Raw genomic sequence first — 19880 nt, 5'->3', positions numbered from 1 at the left:
ATTAAGCGCATAAATTTATGATAGTAAATGAAGGAATACCGCAGATGCAGCTATTCTTCGCTATAATTATGTTTAACTATTATAAAATCAAGTGAAGGGTATAATTACTATTTTAATTACGAATAATGAAAGGCAAATTGATTAACGTAATCATCACATTTTCTATCTTTGAATGAAATCCTGAAAATAGTTTAAGGGGATAGTATTTCCATTATTTAGAGAATTCATATTATAATAATATTAAAAATTAACTAATTGAAATTGTTTAGAATGGCCGGGAGGTTTAAGTAAAAATAATAAATTACAAATAACATTAGAACATACACGGTCACTTTTGACCTGTCCTAGGCTTGTAAAAAACCGCCCTGTTTGTAAGTACACCTATTTGAGAATATCTTCCTCATGTTACTAGAGGTGTAAGATAAAACTGATGAAGTTTTATTACCAGGAATGAAAAAAAATCATTTGTTAAAAATTTATTAATATTATTAATTTTTAATTTGGTAGTATTCAAGAAAGAACATCTTTAAGAAAACTTAGGTAGTATCTTACCCAAGTTAATTCCATATTCATTTGATTTTAATGGGTAAATCTTTATGAAAAAAATGTCTTGAGAAAACTGAAGCTCAAAAGAATATTTTGACTAATGCAGCGTAGAAAATGGTAAGGTGACAAATTAAATACCTCAAAAGTAAGTACTATGGCAAATTTGATTTTAATCCATCGGTACTATCTTTGTGCATTACTGCTCCATACAGTTCTATCATTGGCATGTTTATTTTTATGGAAAGTAATTTAGTCAACAATGCAATCCTTTGCCTTACATACGTATCCAGTCAAGATCACTATTAATAAAACCTCACTGTTGAAACATTCTCGTTAAATTTAACAATTTATTATTGAAATTCAACTTATTTTAATTCTAGAAAGGCGTTACACATGAGCCTCGCAATGGATATTTATCACTTGGCTAAACATTCACTCATACTCATCGGATTTAGGCATAAGCAGTTTTTACATTTTCTCGGTGTCATGACCAGTGAATAAGTATGTGTACATATATATATATATATATATATATATATATATATATATATATATATATATATATATATATACACACAAATGTTTATACATATATATTTATTCAATCAGGTCTTTTTGTTCCCGAAATGATAAAGGAAAATTTCAACGTGTTATATCATCCACTGCAATTCTTGAAACTTGAACGAGTATGACATATATTTCAGCATATTTTTAATACTCATAATTTTTTTATGTACAGATTCTCCAAAATAGATTTGTGCAAAAAAATCTACACCAATATATATTTAACTCTTAAAATTTTCATTTTCTTGACGAATTTTTTTTACAAAAATATAACATATGACAATTTTCATTGACGTGATCTTGGCAACTTGAGGGCCACTATTAAACTGATGAAATCTTAGTAGTAACTTCTTCGTTCTAATCACAAAAGCTGTCATGCATGCCCAGTGTATTAATTTGAAATAATCAAAAAGAGCCTTGACAAAAATATTATTTTTAATTTCCAATTAGTGGAAAAATTGAGTGGGTTTTATTAAAATCCCGATATGAAGTTAGAGGATTAAAATGAGAATAGATGAATATTCTTTCGAAGAATAGCTTTATGTTTCGTATCTTTAGAATATCGTCGAATTATAACCAATAAAGTGGTATTAGTCGAAGGTCATATACAATGCGATTTTCATCATGCAAATATGATTATTTACACTTTATTGTGCAGAGAAATTTTAGAATTAATTTGTTACACTGAGAGAAATAATTTTGTTTCTGCATCCGAAATATTTTAACAGCATTAACGTCTCCGATGAAGTTTAGGGTATGGCATTGGGATCGGGAATATTTTTGGAGAGACGATAGTCAGTAAGCTGTAGCAGCATTAATTTTTTAAAACATATTCTTTTTATTTATCAATAGTAGTTATAAATTTGTTTATTGAGACATGAATAAATCAACATTAATTCATTCAGCATTAAAAGTCTGTGGTTCAAGGATAGAATGTTTTAAAGAGCTTAAAAATGAAGAAATAAGTTTAGATAAACTTAATTAGTTTAACAAACAGGTGATGTCTAATGGTTGACATTGTTTTAGCCCCAATTGAAGGTAAGTATGGGCTTCTCTTTCAGTTTTCCCATTTGGCGATAACTTTCTCAGGACCAACCCTATCAGAAAATTTATTTCCGCTTTATTTATAGATATTCTCCTTTTCAATGCATGCGAACGCAATTTAGTTTTTTTTTAAATCAAAACGGGAAATTTGAAAATGGTGCATAAAAATTTAATCATTCAGATTTCAACAATCTTGCTTCAAACAACAATAGAAATCCAGACCACCAACAATCAAACGAACATATTCTTCTCAACAACATGGAATGCTATGAAATCGAATTTGAAATACAATCGTTGAGAATCACCAATAAAAAACCATACTTTTAGAGCCAAATTTATGACATTTCATGTCCTGAGCAAAACCTAATTGTCTTGATTTATTTACTGAAATTAATGAATGCGCGATTTACTTGCAACATCAGGTTTTAACTTATTTCTTCAATATTAGTAATGTTATTGCAATGTGCAAACTAATTTACGGTAGAACTATTGTTTAAAATTACATATCTTTTCATGTAAATGTAACATTAATACATAATATATATTCCCAAAGTTCCAGAAAAGAAATGAATAGGCAAATAGAAGAATAAGTAAGGAATTGAGAAGCAAAATATGTCCCAAGAATTCACACTTACTTCACAACAATCAAGTTAGTCAATTCAATTGATGTCAAAACTTAACTTCATACTGTTATTTTTGGTACAAGTTTTCACCGAGATATGCCAACGTTCTTGGAAAAACATTTTTTTCACTTTCAAACAAAACGGTTGTCGTAAAAAACAACAACAACAAACTATTTCTTATTTGTTATTAGGATTAATGGCAGTCGAGGTTTCTTAGATAAAACGAAAGACTCAACAGTTTTTCTTCTTTTAACGATCAAGGAGCAGCCCTGGAAAAACTTCACTACATTTGGAACATAGAAACGGCTAAATCACACAGAGATAACTCACATCAAGAACCAGGAATGAAACAAAGACCTCACACATTGCCCCATTGTCATGACGTTTTATGCAAAATCCATTCATACTCGGCATATGTTCAAGGGCATTAGTTTTTAAGGTTTTTACCACACTGAGGAAGAAATTCCCAATCCAAGACTTGCGGTAGTTATATCAGATATTAATTGAGCATGGCATGTACATGGCACTTTCATTCCAAGTGAAAACAGAGAAAGGAGGCGGAGGAAAATCTTTTTCTCTGGAGTCACACTGCCATCATTTTCATTTTTGCTAAGAATCCAATTGCAATGCACTGTGAGAGGTACGTTCCCTAATAGAAACTGGCCTCAAGGATCATATTTGGCACCGAGAGCGTTAATTTTCAATCGAGGTAATGTTGGCTCTGCAGTGGCATTATATCACAATTAAGAACTTTGCTTTACATTTACAGCATTAAGTCTAACATGTTTATCGACAGCTCATGTCAAACATTGTGACACAAATTATCCTAAACTGAACCTATTTGCATATATATATATATATATATATATATATATATATATATATATATATATATATATATATATATATATATATATATATATATATATATATACTCATATACATATGTATATATATATATATACACACATATACATATGTATATATATATAAATATACACAAATTCTTTCAACGACAAAAACCATAAACCATATTTCGTCGTTTCAATTCTCAAACTTTCCATCTAGTTTAAACATTCACGTAGTTTTTCCTGATTTGTTTTGTGAACGCTTCAATTTAGCTGAATAAAAATTACTTACAGTTTCACGCTTGGATCTCTTAATTTGATTATTAAACGTTGGTTTTAATTTTGGGTTACTATTTACATGTTGTATTCGACGATGTTTTTTAGTGAAATGGAGTCGTTACGTCCCCAAGCATGGCGACGATCTCGAATAGATTGGTTTAAATCTATTTATTTATCATAAAGTACTATTTAGCACTTCAAATCAGCATGAGGATATTTACAATAATTTAACAACTGAAGTACGAGTATATAAGCGTTGTTTAATTACGTATGTGCAGGGAAAAAGCATTTCTTTAAATGTTATTATGATGGTGCAATGCTGATGATATGATGGCATTTAAGTTGTAAAAAATGGGTAAATGTAAAACAATCGTAAAAAAATTTTAAAATTATTAAATTCATCAAAGTATGCAATGCATAATACCAAAATTATCTGCATTCATATCCGTTTAAGTCCCAGCAATGAGAGTACATTCGTCCAATAATGTACCTCATCCGAGGAGGTTAAATGGAATGGGCAGACGAATCAGGTCAAAATATACATTTTCCAAATACTAGTTTGAGTTCAAAAATTCCCAATCTTCCCAAATAAATGTTATATCGTCTCCGTCTTTCAGGATCTCACTTGCCACGACCAAACCGAAAAAATGCAAAAGGCCAAAATAGTCGAATTACCTTACACGAAAAAATAAAACAAAGCGTTTTACCTCTCGAATGAATTATACATTTCCGGCGAAGGAAAGGGAAAATATCTCATTTTCCGAAAGGGATCGGTTTTTATGCACGGAACCGGCGGAAATTGTGAGAAAAATAAATCAAGGAACTGAACACAGATCCGACCTGGGGAGAAAAGGAATTATATTTGCGAAGAAACTGCTTTCCTGCATTTTCGATCCCCTATTATGAGATGGGCTGAGGGAATGTATTATTGCCCCACCCACCGCTCGAGCTGCTCTCTCCTCCGCTAGCGGCGAAAGACGGCGGGTAATTTGGACACGTGAGACGGGACCGCGGGAAAGCGAGGAAGGTTTTCGGGTTGGAAAGGGATTGAACGGGGATGTGGGGAGGAATAAGGGGAATATGCGAGAGGGAAAAAAAACTCCGCGAAGATGAGGTTCCGGAAGGAAGGAAGAGAGTGGGAAGATTGAACGAGGAGATAAGAAGAGAGGGTTGGAAGGGAGGATGAAACGCATGGGGTGCACAATAAAGCGGAGGCCAGATAAACTCGGGATATATATACGTACAAATATACAAGGAGGATAAGGAAAAGTTATTGTATGTACGGTGAAGGGAGGGTAAAGAATCCACCACTTACTTTGCTACCTTCAAGAAATACACTTGGGTTGAATCTTTGCTAACACGTACTGATGTGATCTAAAAGTTAATATAGTAACGACAGAATTTTTATTTAGGATTCAGTTTGATATAAGGATGCAAAAGAATCAGTAATGAATTTAAATTTATAATTCTTTTTTCTATTTCATGAAACGAGGAAAATAAATTCTCACTGAATGATATATCAATACGGCAGGATGATATTTTAATTAAACTACGAAACACTGACGAAAAATTGCATATTTTCAAATTTAACTAAATTCTCTAGAGTATTTCTCAATTTTTGCAATCCCCAATTGTGCACATTTCTTTCAAATGCACGTCAAAGGCAGGTTGACTGTTTCTCGTTTGAATTTTCTTCAATAAGTTGGGGAAAAGTTCATAAATCCTTCAAAAATATAAGTTATGGATTAAATGATTGGTACAAAAAACAGCTGTAGGTCACAGATTTTTGAATATTTGTAAATGTTTGACGCTAAAGCATCTGTATGTCCTACACTCTTTCCAATTTTCTGGTAACTGGATCAAATGCTCATTCGATGTAAAAATATAAATGCATTCAAGAAACACGATAGCACCGTGCGTAATTGATTGAAACAATGATCATTAGATTGTTTTCAATTAAAGTTAATAAATATCGGTAACATTATCGCTTAGTTAACGATTCCTACAATTCGATCAAGTTTCTTGGTCTATATTTTATGCGTAGCGTTTTTCATGGAAGAAGTTAAAGTCATCCTGTAATTAAGTTCATAATACAGTCGAAAAAACCCTCAACGTGATAGAACTCAAAGATGCGTAAGAAATGGGCACCGAATTAAAGATAAATTACTAGCAATTTTGAGAGTTCCCAGGCAAGGTGAAAGGATATCAATAAAGCATTAGATGGCCTTTAAGAGAAAAAAATCTGGACCCGTGAAAGAAAATGGGCGATAAAAAATGGAACAGTATGTTTCGTGTGTCGTGCTGTGCATGCCCGCTCTGTTAGTGAAAAGCTGCGAAGAGGCAAAAAGCACACTCTCTTGATGGAAAGGAAGTAATGCAATCTGTCAGCATGGGATGAAAGAGAACGGGATAGATTTTCTCCTACCCTCGCGCCACCGTGTCAGAATTCTCTCCTCTTCGGTTTTTTTTTCCAAAATTTCGCTCCAAATATTGCGAAATGTCTCCCTTATAAAACCCACTGGCATCACCGCAAAAAGTGAAAAAGTTAAATTTTTTTTGTCTGTGGATTGGCTTAAGGAGTAGGAGCTGGGTTTAGGCAAAAAACATGAAGCGAGGCCGTGATGCGTCTTTGGAAATGGGTGCCTAATATTTTATGACCAAGGAGGAAAGTCTAAGTAAAAACACATTTTAAGCTTCAATATTAGATCAAGTAGCAATGAGGTTATGAAATGGAGTGCTTTTTCCGCTAAAAATCAGAAAAGTAGAAAAATGCTAAAATAAACTAGACCTCATAATGCAGGCGAGCAATGTAAATATTATGTGTTTTATTTCAAATAAAAATGTTAGTATTTTGATATTAATGACTATTTAATTCCATATAATACTTGTTCCTAATTAGAAAGGAAAAAATATCTAAGAAAAGCAGTGAAATTTTGAAAAATGCAAAGATATATTTTTAGGTTACCTCCTCCTGCACCTTCTAACGCTAACATAATGCATTTTAAGAAGACTGAGGTGGAAAGATAATCCGTTAATTAGATCTTGGACTAAAGGTACACATTTTATGATGATTTATAGCTTGGCATGAAAATGTATCTACTTTTTCAGTGTAGGAGAGACAGAAGTGAAAGGGATTTGTGAAGCTCTGCGACTAGAGGCGGTTAATATGCATTAAATGCTCGGTCTGATGGTTGCCTGATTAACCTCCGCTCTGCCTGACATAACTCTCTCGCTTAGATTAATCCGAATATTCAAAGGTGTTCCAATTGGCTTTGCACACTTGCTTCCTTGCTTGCGTACTTGTTTCTTTTCTTACACCATCGATAGTGACGTGCATGGTTACATACAAATCAAAATGTAATAATTACTTCTTAGAATAACCAAAAATTAAAATAAACTTGAAATGAAAAATTACCTAAAAGATCTTAAATGAATTTCCAGCTGATAGTTCAAGTTTTTCTTTATTTAAAGAATAAATAAGCATAAATAAATCCTAGATCCGTAGTTACTCAGATCTTCCTGTTTTCAATTTTAAATACTAAAAATAACTCGTAACTAAGATTATGTCGTAAAACCTAGCAGATTTCCAAACCTGACAAGAATATTTGAAGAAAAGATTTATCGTAATTAAAAATGGCTTTGAAGGCTTCCAAATGCAACTAATTTACAGTCGATGTTTTGGGTGATGATATTACTAAAACAGCACAATCTCGAGGTTTCCAACGTTAGAATATTTCAAATCAGTAAAACGTGAGGGAAACTAAATAAAATAGAGAGTGTAATGGCGGCGAAAAAGTTTTAATTCGACACAACAGGAGAGGCACCACGGAGCCCAGTGAAAAGATACGGCTATCTCCGGAGGACTTAATGGTACTTGATTTTTTCCCTCAATCACAGTTTCAAGAAAAACTCTCGCCACCTCCGGAGACAAATTGCGGTTTAGTGCTACGAGGGCACCATAGCGTGCACACGCGAGCCGTTGCACGCATTTACTTTTTGTCTTCCTTGCTGGAAGGCGAAAGGGAAAGGGGAAAATACGGACGACGTAAGAGTGCGTGTGGGGGGGGGACCAAGAGGGGCATGCGGGTTTTTGGCAATTCCCCCATCGTCTCCACCAACCGGGCCCAAGGATTTAAGGGACAAAAAGGAATCACAAAAAAGACTTTTACCGGGCAGCAGCCGGGAAGCAGATAGGAGCTTGGGGAAGCAGTCCAGGAATAAAGAACCGAGGATGGCCCTTTGCTTGGCGCACTAAAGGGATCTCAGCGGACTCCCGCGAAAGACGCCGGGGAGCCATTGGCTGCATTGCCGCAAAACGGTTGATGGCGAGAGAAAAATATTCCTCCAACAATCATTCAGAAACCCATTCTCACACCTGCAGAACCACACATGGGGAGTAAAAGGGGCACCACTCCGGGGCCGCGAGGGGGTGTAGGTAGCTTCGGTGGTTATCGCAGATTCGTAACGGCAGAACGGATGGAATTTCATTGAATGATGTCCCTCGCGATTGCCACAGGCGACGCGCAGCGGCAATAGAATAGGAGGAAGTCGGCAGGGCCGTGGGGAAGGCGGTGACGCACAGCTTGGAGTGGGGGAACTCTGCTGCCAAGAGCAGAGATGCTTCGTGGAAGATAGGCCGGAAAAACCTCCGGAAGAGTAATAGCGGCCGGGGAGATGGGTGGCGAAGGAGAGAAAGGTGGAGACGAAGTGAGGGGCAGATGGGAGAGGCGTCGCCGGAGTGCAACGGAGAGGGGGCAGGGAGAATAACATAGAAAGGAGGAAAGAGGAAAAAACATTTAGTTTTGTTAGGGTCCCTTCCTAACCCCAAAGCCCTCTGGCCTCTCGTAGAAAGGGAAAACGCATCGCAGTTCCTCATGGAGCGGCGCTTTACGATAAAAATGGAAAGGAAATCTCTTGAACCCATGGAGACGAAGGTTTAAAAATAAATAAATATACAAACATAAATTATTATTCTAGGATTTATATACACACACACACACACATATATATATATATATATATATATATATATATATATATATATATATATATATATATATATATATATATATATATATATATATATATATATACATAAAAACCCATGTATCGTATTAATGAATGTATATATATGTATATACGCCCATATGGTTATACGCGCGTACAAGTAAAGCAGAAAGCGAGTGTGCTTTAGAAGGAATAGTAGAATGGGGTTGCAGAAAATTTTATTAGAATTAAGGGCTTTGGGGATATAGGAATGAATTCCGGAGTAAAAGGGGATGCGCAATTAGGTGGCAGAGTGCAAAGGGTTAAAGACGATGTCAACACTGCCAAGAGGATTTTGGAGTCGGCAGAAAAAGAGAAGCAAATAATATAGCAGGGTGGTACAGGAAAAATGAGGATTATAGAGGCCACGTTGCCTTGGTCAAAGATAAGGAGCAAGGATTGAAAGACGAGGGAAATTACATGGATAACAGAGTGTAGTGAGCACTTTTTTGTGAGAGTAGGGTCAGAAGAACTAGGTGAACGAAATAACCATTGGAAGAATTAAGAAATACTAATTGGTCACATGCAATAATCTACCAATTAACAACTTGGTGATCGTCAAGATTTATGTAGCGCATATTTACATATTCTGTTCAAGAAATCAGTTATTTACCTAACCTGCTTCAAGAAGTAAGAAGGAAGCATTGTTAAAATTGATAGAGAAAGTATTAACTGAGCGTGAGTGTAATACGGCTATATTGCCATACTTTTTATGCACTAGTTTTTGGCTGATTATGCTCTCGTGTAGGAGGTGTGATTTTGTCATGGTGAACTCAAAATTCATAGCATATTGTATTGGTTAAAGGCAGAATATTTCAGTCAAATATAATTTCAGTTAAAAGAGCTTAAAACGGAATTAAGATGGAAGTTGAGAAAAAATTAATTATTATACGCATAAGATTAATCAATATTTACGCTGGTAAAAATGTTGTTAGGTAAATATTAAACTGAAACTTTTTGCCACAAGGAACTTATTAAAAAGTAAAAACACACAAAAATTAGGTATAGTAATTTACTTTACCTATTATAGAAAATATAATCAATATGCAAACTGAGAATGAGCTTCATGAGAAAAGACGAAGGGTGGGAGGCAATATATTACGCTGCAGGGCTAGGAGACATTTCAAGCCAAAATTTGAGGAAGTAAATATTAATTTTGGAAATCTAGCAATAAACCAAAGTGACTGATATGGACTACGTTTTCAAGGGTAGAGCTCAACGTTTTATTTGTTTTTGGAGTAAAAAAACCATTGCGAAAGCATTGATGAAGCAAAAACTTTAATACCGGTGTGATGTGGAAAAATCATAATAATATATGCTCGCGATATTAGTTAAAATTTTACATAGTTTTGTAAAATCGGAAATTGCACCTATCGAATATAATCATAATTAAAAGCTCTCTTGTATTTCATTCATTCATTTATCATTTCCAATTTGGTAAACCGTTAAAGTTTTTCTTTTCTTCGAATAGTCTTTTGGGACAGACTATTAAGATCAGCGAAAATATTCATTTCAATAAGAAAACATAGATAAATTTGGAACCTAAATATGCCATGACTTACTAAAAAAAACAGCAATTTCTAACTAAAAGTGGGAACATTCAATATTCTTTTCACAAAACTGCAGTGTGACACAAATACATCTTAGGTGAAAATTTACTTCATCTAAAAAAATTCGTTTGTTAATAAGCCCTATAATATCCTGTAACATTTTTTTCATTAACGATATCAATAAATTAGTATTACTTTTTCTTCAGCAAATTAACAACGAAATTAATATTCTCATCTATGAATTACGTAGTACAATAAGAATGTAGAATTTGAAAACAATTATTTACAAATATTTCCATGTTTTTTCAATGTATTTTACGCGAAGTTATATCACGCCAATTGAAATTTGCCCTATCACGCATCTATTAGGTCTAGTTTAATGAAATCACACTTCAACTATAACCGTTATTTACAAAATAGGAAAACAATGTTATTATTTAAACTCATTCATCTACAAATAAAAATAATTTTATCATATGTAACATTCGTTTAAAAGAAAATAGGGCGCAGAGTAATCTCAGAAACGGTGTAAATGCAAATAGTATAAGTATTGTCGTAACTCAATAGTTAATGATACCACCGAGTATTCTAAAACATCAAACTCTCACATCATTAAACAAAGATAAGTTTTGCTATAACTCTTGCTTTCATTTTGGAACGTAGATAGACCTACTACAATAGTCCAATTGCAAAAATGGTGTTTCAATTGCTTGTTTAAAAAAACATGATTATTAGTGCACAATATAATTTATAAAATTTATTTTCTCGCGATAAATAAACAGTTTTTATACTCAATATTTCGCTCTCGAAATATGATTGTCCTTTGTATTAAACGCAGTATTTAATTTTCCCTTAGCAGTTTCAGAAAGAAGAAGATACCTCTCACGAGTTCAATTTAAAAATTGAATCATTTTATAAATTAATTATTTTAAAATACTGACGCACAAGTGTGACTAATTTCCGTGAAAATTTAAAAGACTTTCACGAAAGTTGTAATCACAATTACGTCATGTCGCAGCACTGAGCATGCTATTTCATTTCGCCAGAAGGTAATTTCTGTTAAAATATAATATTTTTTTTACAAAATATTAATATCAGAGGGCACGTTAAGAGAGCCACGTCATAGCAAGTCGTGCAGCAATTGGTCAAGGGAGTGGACTTTAGAAAAGACTTTCCTTTTGCCGCCGTAAATTAGAAAATGGTGTTTAATTCATATGCCATCATGCCTTTTTGAATTAACAACTACCGCTTCAGCTAAGTAAAACTCTAGAAAATGGAAAATGAAGAAGAATGCTTAAGAACGCTTCAACAATTCTATTTTTTTACCTTGGATTGTCTCGAGATAATTGATTTTTTTGTTGTTATTATATAATATTATTTTTGGAACAAGATAATTCTGCACATGCAACGACGCAGTCTGTTTTAACAAACATCCAGGAAGACATTCGAATCTCAAAAACGTCATTGTTTTTCCGTGAGTTAAAGAGTGTGTGAATCCAATCATTTGTTTCTTAATATTTTTACTCTTAAGAGTGTGTTTACTTTAACATTCTCTTCTCAGGCGCATGGCATCCTCTTCCACTGTTTTATCTTAATATTTTGAGCACCAATCTTACACGTATTCCAAATCGACGCCAATATAAAAAAAAAGTGATTCGCAAAGAGAAGATATTTTGTTCCGCGCGTGAACTCTCTATACATTCTTCTTCTCCATCCTTAAATGAAACGCGGTCTTCATCTTTCATCTTTTTTTTCTTTGCAATAGAAATATTGACGTCGTACGCTGTACACACGCACGCACACACAAACGCACACAAACAATCATGGCGTCTCTAACATTGCAAACATCGCCACAGACTAACACCCCCCTCCTCCCTCCTCAATTAATCCACCTTACTGCTGCGGTTGATGAAGCTCCATGAACACGAAATTCGTTTTTAAAAAACGCACCATGCTTTCTACTTTCCCAGGGAGCGGAACTCCGGCTCCTCTTTGTGTCATGGGAGAAAATACTTTTTAACAATCAAAAAATTTTGTATGCATGTGGAACGGTAAATTTCTTATCCTTTTCTAGGGTTATAGGATGAACCATTTTCTCTTCAAAATGTCTTACACGTCGCCGCAACCAATCTTTCATATTAACTTCAAGGCATATGAGCAGTTTCGGCTATTAATATATGTACACTTTACACAAAGAAAAAAACAACTGACCTTTTTAAACGGACGAAAAGAAAAAACAGCGCAAATTTAACGGAATGATTCAATAAATACGAACAAGATGAAACAACGATATATTTCGGGTCCAAAGTCCCACTCTCTTATCTCCTTCCCCCGCTCTCCTCGGGATTCATAATTTACTTTATTCACCACCGCGGAGGAATTAAATATTTATGTATATATATATATATATCTCAAACGCAACACCACGAACACACAAGAAAAAACTCACATTTATATCACTCACTCTTTTTATGAACGAAAAAGCCAGCAAACTGTTTTGGATGACGTAAAATTTGTGTAAATTTTTCATCTTCCGCGCACTTTGCTGTAGGCAGTTTTGATGACCTCTTGAGGTTTATATATTTGTAATACAGTTTACTCCCTGTGAACGAAAAGGAAGGACTTCTAACTTTCTTGGTTGAAAGGATCCATGCATACCCTGACCCTATGTGCTCCCTCGGGTTTGCGGAGCAGCATTGCCTCCACGTGCTTCAAAATGGGGATGCTACAATACGGATCCTGGATTTTGGCGAGCAGAGCAGTTGCCTCTGGAAATATTTATTCAGTCAAATGGTGCATCGCTCCTGTTAGTTTTCCTCCGGACCCATCATCATCATCATCATTTTCTTCTTCGCGACCTTCGAGTATTGGATGTCTATTGGCTTAGTAGTATCATACAAGGAAGGGGCCTGAAGGATGATCAATGCCGTTCCCAGGACACAGGCTAATGTGAATATCCAGAGAAATAGACGGTCTAGCACCATGGCAACATACTTCCAGTCTTCCTCAACCTGAAGGAAAAGAAACATTGTTTCAAAAACATACATATATTATCGGGTGTGAATGCATTGGGTGTATCGCAGACTCAACCTAAAATAAAAAGATATATTGCTTCATTAGCATTAACAATCTCATGTAAGTGACATTTTGACAATTTACAATTTTACAATTCAACAATGACATTTTTACAATTTACATAGTAAAATAGTTTAAAACTCTGACACCAAGATATAATTCAATGGAAATGGTTTAATTTCCTTCAAGATTTGTCAGTAATTCCATTGAGTGAAAAATAAGTCATAAAATATCTTTTGAAGGGAGGCTTTTCATGCAACGAAATGAAGATAAGTTTAGATAATTGAATACATAAAGGTTTATTTGGGGTGGAGACACTATAAGTTGAAGCATCACTGAGATATTGATTACGTGACATAACAGTTTTGTTCGGTAAATTCCCGTTTATTTTTTCCATTTACTTTTAAAATATGAGGAAATAGAAACAAAAAAGCTATAAGAAAGCTAGAAGAACGAATATCATGCTTAAAAATGAGTGAATGAGGTAGACGGGGTAGTTGCATGTTGAATGAAATAAATGGAAGAAGTTGGAGCTTAGAAATGTTTCATTTTAAGCAAAAATATTGAGATTTTCAATGGTATCAAGCTCAACCTTGTAATCATTCATCTTGAGGAATAAAGTAAACTGAAAAGTACACCAAAAATATATATTAAAACTGTACTACCGGTTTCTTCGCCTAGGTTACATCTTCGCCTACCGTCAAGTCAGCGCCGTATTAATAAATATTTTTGGTGAATTTTACAAAGTTTGTCCTATTCCTCGATATTGAGTGCATTGGGTATCATGTTAATAGGGAGTTTGAAAATGTTGGTTGCGCTATAGCTATAGATTAATTAAAAAGTTAACGACTATCTACGATAGGACATACGTGTAACAGGGGCATGTTTTACTGACACTACATTGTCCTCCAAACCCCTGCTCTCCAGTCCAACTCACATTTTCGAACTTATCCTTATTCTTGACGTGCTGCGCTATGAACCTTGCCTCCTCGATGGCCTTCTCCGCCCCCTGCGCCATCTGCCTCAACTCCAGGGTCGGCGGGCTCGCGTTCCCGGTAACCGCGGCCACCGCCGCCGCCGCCGCCACCCCGCACACACCCCCGAGGAATTCCGGCCTCAGGAGGTCCTCGTCGAACGGACCCGCCCCAGGGGGCGGGAGTGAGTCCACGAAGGGGGGCACGGGGGAGGAAGCGGCTCCGGAGGCGGCGGCAGCGGCGGCCGCGTCTAGGCACGCGGAGACGGCCGCCGCGGAGACGGCGGGGGGTGGGGGCAGGAGAAGGCCGGCGGGGAGGTCGAACTCGCCGCTGAAGCGGGGGCCGGGCCGGAAGCCCTCGCCGCCCGACGACGAGTATTTGTCCAGGTCGGGGAGGTCCGTGAAGGCCGGCTCTTCGTCGTCGTCCTCGTCCTCTTCGTCCTCCTCGTCCTCTTCCTCGTCCCGCCGTCGCGCCTTCCGCTCCAGCGACGCTAGGCCCGCCGCGCCCCCGATCACCGCGGGTGACGAGCCCAGGATGGCCGGCGTGGGCCCGCCCGGAGCCCCAAGGCCCCCGCCGCCATCCATGCCGTTCCCCCCCTCCCCATTACCGTTGCCCTCGTCCTGCTGCGGCCGCTCGATGAACAGCACCTTGGGGAGCATTTGTATGAAGAAGCGGTGAACCCAGGGGGCCATCTTGTGCGTGACTGGCGACCGGAAGTTGACGTTGAGCACCGCTATGGTCACCACGACTGAGAGTGTGACGAGCACCATGGTGAAAAGGAGATATTTTCCGAGCAGGGGAACGGTGATGGAAGTGGGGGGGATAATTTCGGCCAGCAGGAGAAAGAACACGGTGAGCGAGAGGAGGATGGAAATGCAGAGCGAGACCTTCTCGCCCGAGTCCGAGGGGAGGTAGAAAACCAGAACGGAGAGGAAGGATATACCCACGCATGGGATGATGAGGTTGACGGTGTAGAAGAGGGTCTTCCTCCTCAGGGTTATGTTGAAAATTATATCTGCAAGGGAAATGGAGGGTCGAAAGGGTTAGTATCCTTAAATAGTGCAGGGCTCTCCGTAACTTTATCTTCACTACTCCATGCTTGGAAAAGATTTAAAATTAACCCAGAGTTTGGTTTCATTGGTCAGGGTGTAATTCCGTGAAACTCTTAAAACTATTGTGCGCGGGTTGTTGGACCGGATAACAGACGGAAAACAGCTCTTAATAATTACGTAATTTGAAGCAAGATCAATGTAAACACACTATTGATTGCAGTGAATTCTTATTCATCTTAGCTGTACAGCTATTCAAGAATGATAATTTGACTTCATTTAAATAAAAAACCAAAGACACAGTAATCAACCCAAAGGTTGGTTTGGTTGGTGATGATAGAGTTCACTCGGTACTAAGGCCGACGGTGTGTGAAATTCACACATCAGGGTAGAAAAATTATGTAACCCTGGTGGAGCTGAGGGTCCCCAGAGAGGCTTGCCCGGGAATCGAACCCGAGCCCTCCGGTCAGTAGCCGAACGCTCTACCCCTGGACTACCGTAACCCATTTCATTCAAAAATAAGTTAATAATCCATGTTCAATTATTTCAAAGAAAAAAGAAATATAGAATTTAATATAATGATATAAAATATGATAAGTTTATTTTAATGTTATATTTTCATTAAATTATAAGTTTGAGTATGATAATCATCAGTATTTACTTAACAGATGAAACACTTAAGTAATTATACTTTAAATAGATATTATCACTTGATTTTCAAATAATTATCCTGGATATGAAAGTATTTATTTATTATTAATGAAGCAGCATTCACAAGTACGGAGAACTGCCAATGTATCATAAAATTAAAAATCTGAACACTTAAAATTAATTACTAACAGGTAATCAACTTGTGAGGGTAGCGTAGGAGGACAGCGATTAAGTTGCCATTTAATTGATGAAGAACTACCCTTGGAAACGCTATTGAATGGAAATTCTTTCGGTTTGTACATCAATACTGAATAGTTATAAAAATGATAGTTCCTTTCTAAAATGCCCAGTCTGTTCAAAACCTGGCTCGTATGATTTCCCATGAACTTTCTCGCGCATCAGTAAACATCAATCTGACTCCGACCATCTACGTAGCCTTTCTCCTCACCGTTTAATTTCCACTCTTCCCGCTAATTGGCCAGATTCATTGACTTACTGTGACGGCTCGGATCGAATCTTCTTTTTCAGCATAAATTCTAACACGATATTTTCTCGGAACACGTAAAAACACGCGCAAAACATTTCCACACCGTTTGGGAACTCAAAACCTTTAATTCGCGCCGTGTTTTATTTTAAGAAGCGACGATTCGGACGGTGAAATTAGGTCAAGTGCCTAAAAATATCAGTGAGTGCACGTCAATAAAATTAACTGAAAAAAATATCCTGTACTCATCGCCATGTCAATTTACAATGGACGGGTGCAAGTGACGTCATAGTGCAGGCCGATGATTTTTTTCTTCATGTATCTTAATTAAAAATTTTAATTTTGGTAGCTTGTATGGTTTACTCCAATTAATTTCTTCTCCGGCAGCTTTTTATTAAAGTCCGTAGATTTAAATGAAACGTAATGGTAACTTGAAAAGTAATAACTTAGAAATGTATAAATATTTTATTGATGGACACATTGAGCTTTACACTCGGTTATATTTTTAGTATTCAGACACATGAATAGTGTATCATTTATCAACACTGGGGAAATCCACACATTCCGTGTAAAATATTAATAACAACCAACTTCGCTTTCATTTATATATAATACGTTCGACCATGAGAAATGCACTTTTAGCTTTATTTATAATCATGAGAGATGAAAAAGTATCTTATGGAGACGTTTATGGGTAAACACGAATAAAAAGTGTGTAGGATGAATACTGGTTTGAAGGTTAACCCTCGCATTCGAATCTTAATGGGCTTCCTATATAAAAATTAAGTTCCGTCATCCTATATTAGATTCATTATTTCAATTAGACTGGTGAATTAAAATGTTAAGTAATTTACCAATATATCTCAAAAAGTATCAAATGCGGCCATGCAAGGGCACATTTATTTAATGCAGATAGTTTAATGGCAACCTAAAAAGAAAATAGTAGCGACATACAAATGACTCGTATTAGCTGTTTACATTTACGGATTTCTTTTTTGTTTTCAGAAATATAGAATATGGTGGAAATAAATTAAGTGGGGAAATGGAAACTTAGGCCTGAGTCGAGGAAGAATTCTCTACCTGGACATTCACTGAAAGGATAAATTTAGTATTAGTGTAATTGCTTACACTTTCCCATATGAAAGAATAATTTTTTTATATTGCCACAGGAAATTACACATTTTGAAGCACGTATCATAGAGAGTGATCCTCGAAATGACGCCGTATTTTGCTATACTGAGGATCTGCTAATGGCATGGCAAAGTATAACTATGTGATCCATCATGGAGGAGATAACACCTAGGTTGCGATCGACATGGATTGAAAACAGGTGTTGATGTCTGCGTGAATAAAAAAGATAATCAGAATATGTATTGACATGCTTCATTCCACTTACATTTCATATATACATGGCACAATTTTTAATTTTAAGTTCAAAACATATTTCATTTAAGTCTTTAAACTACACTTTATATTAGAATAAAATCTGCTTTTTATTCTTACTCATATCAAAAAGATTATTATGGAACTATGTTCAGGCACCCAAATATTTTCACTCGATTTCGTTATTTTTGAATCCGCCAAAGAAAACTGGACTGTCACGATACCTACCTTAAGTCAATACTAAGATGTATCTAGGCATTAAATATATGGCACTTCTTGAAGAACTGTTAAAGAAACTACGGTGGCAGTGGAGATGAGAATTATAGATCCCAGCCATGCAATTCGGCTCCGGAAACGGCCCAAATACCGTCACAGTAACCGTCTTCGACGACTTAAATACTGCGGCCATTTCAGTAGACATATACACTAGTTCCGAGTGGTTGTAGCGAAGAAATACGCTTTCCGTTTGTAATAAAGTCTTTGCCAAACGCTATGTACTGTAGTTCAAACGTAACACCACTGATTCCACACGTACTTGCAAATCGAAGAAATGTTCCTCACCGAGAATATCTCTGCCGCACATTAAGACTAAACTTTCGAGGCAATTTCCTATTTCCTATGGATACGTATTCCTAGTGGTGTAATTCGTGATAGAAATGTTTTTGAAACTGCTGCGTTAAACCTATTAACATCTAGGCTTAGGGATAAGTAGGGCTTAATAGTAAATCCTAGGAACTACTCAATTCATGAGATTTAATCGCCTGCGTCCATTTATCGAAAATTCACAATTACTGACGAACATAAAAATTCAAACATGGAGATTAAGTCTTTTCATGGCTGGATAAACCTGCTGGCTCAACTAGAAGGGTGTCTACCAGAGATTAGCAGAAATGTTTTCATATATTTGAATAAAATCTGTTTTTTATTCTTTCTCATATTAAAAAGATTATTAAGCAAATGTCCATGATTTCAATGAATTATTTTTTTTATCTCAACACTAGCAGTACAGTTCAGAGGTATTAAAGAGATGAAAACGATCGCTTTCAGGCAAAAAAAAGTCATACCTGAAGGCAAAATAACTATTTCAAGTATAATTTATTGCTGTATTAATATGATCAATATTTTGTTTGCCTGAGATTGATTTTCATAGTTTTTCATAGCTTAATTTTATCTAAGCTTCGAAATAGACGAAAATCCTTACTCTCTTAATATCCCAGAACGCTGTTGAACTGAGCACATTATATTTATTGCCGATCAGCAGTTCCCACGCACTCACCAGGATAAGGCTCCTCGCAGCAGGAGTAGAATTTCTCGTTCCTCACCGCTGGTACACGCATGATGTCCCATTCTACGCTCAAGTAATAGTCTTGAAGATCTATGCCCACATCTATAGTATCCGACTCGGGGCGTTGAGCAATGTGCCTTAAGTCGACCTGGAATGAAAGAGGAATTACATCGATGAATAGGCATAAACAAGTTTATATAAGACCATAGGTTAAGAGTGTATTTCATGCAAATGAAACATCTCTTTTATTCCAAATTATTACAATGAAGGATGCTGGTAAATTGAGTTTGGCATGCAAGTTCGATTGAAACTTAAGGTTTCAATGTTTTTCACTACTCGGACATATCTGCTACTGGACATGTCTGATTGGACGACTTGAGTTTTTTAAGGGACCCTCTTAATTTACCAGGTCTACTGACGATACGATAATACCTGAGGTAATACCGGATTTTGTGGCTTGAGTACTTGTGGGCGAAACA

General features: G+C 36.2%; 1 protein-coding gene across 1 annotated transcript in view; it reads right to left on the bottom strand.

Moving 5' to 3' along the window:
* Window positions 1-9011: 9011 nt before the first annotated feature.
* The window catches only part of nAChRalpha1 (nicotinic acetylcholine receptor alpha1), a 166014-nt gene continuing 155145 nt past the window's right edge, over window positions 9012-19880 (bottom strand). Inside the window, exons 5-7 of the mRNA XM_071594253.1 lie at window positions 19393-19549; window positions 14513-15564; window positions 9012-13511 (exon numbers count right to left, since the gene is read on the bottom strand). Of these exons, the coding sequence (XP_071450354.1) occupies window positions 13308-13511; window positions 14513-15564; window positions 19393-19549 (1413 nt within the window). The 3' untranslated portion in view covers window positions 9012-13307. The remainder of the gene's footprint in view (window positions 13512-14512; window positions 15565-19392; window positions 19550-19880) is intronic.

Source organism: Hetaerina americana, unplaced genomic scaffold (genome assembly GCF_022747635.1).
Source record: "Hetaerina americana unplaced genomic scaffold, ioHetAmer1.1.p SCAF_6, whole genome shotgun sequence".
Classification (NCBI taxonomy): Eukaryota; Metazoa; Arthropoda; class Insecta; order Odonata; family Calopterygidae; genus Hetaerina; species Hetaerina americana.
Note: the sequence above shows the minus strand (reverse complement) of the source record. Positions and strands in the feature narration are given on the sequence as shown.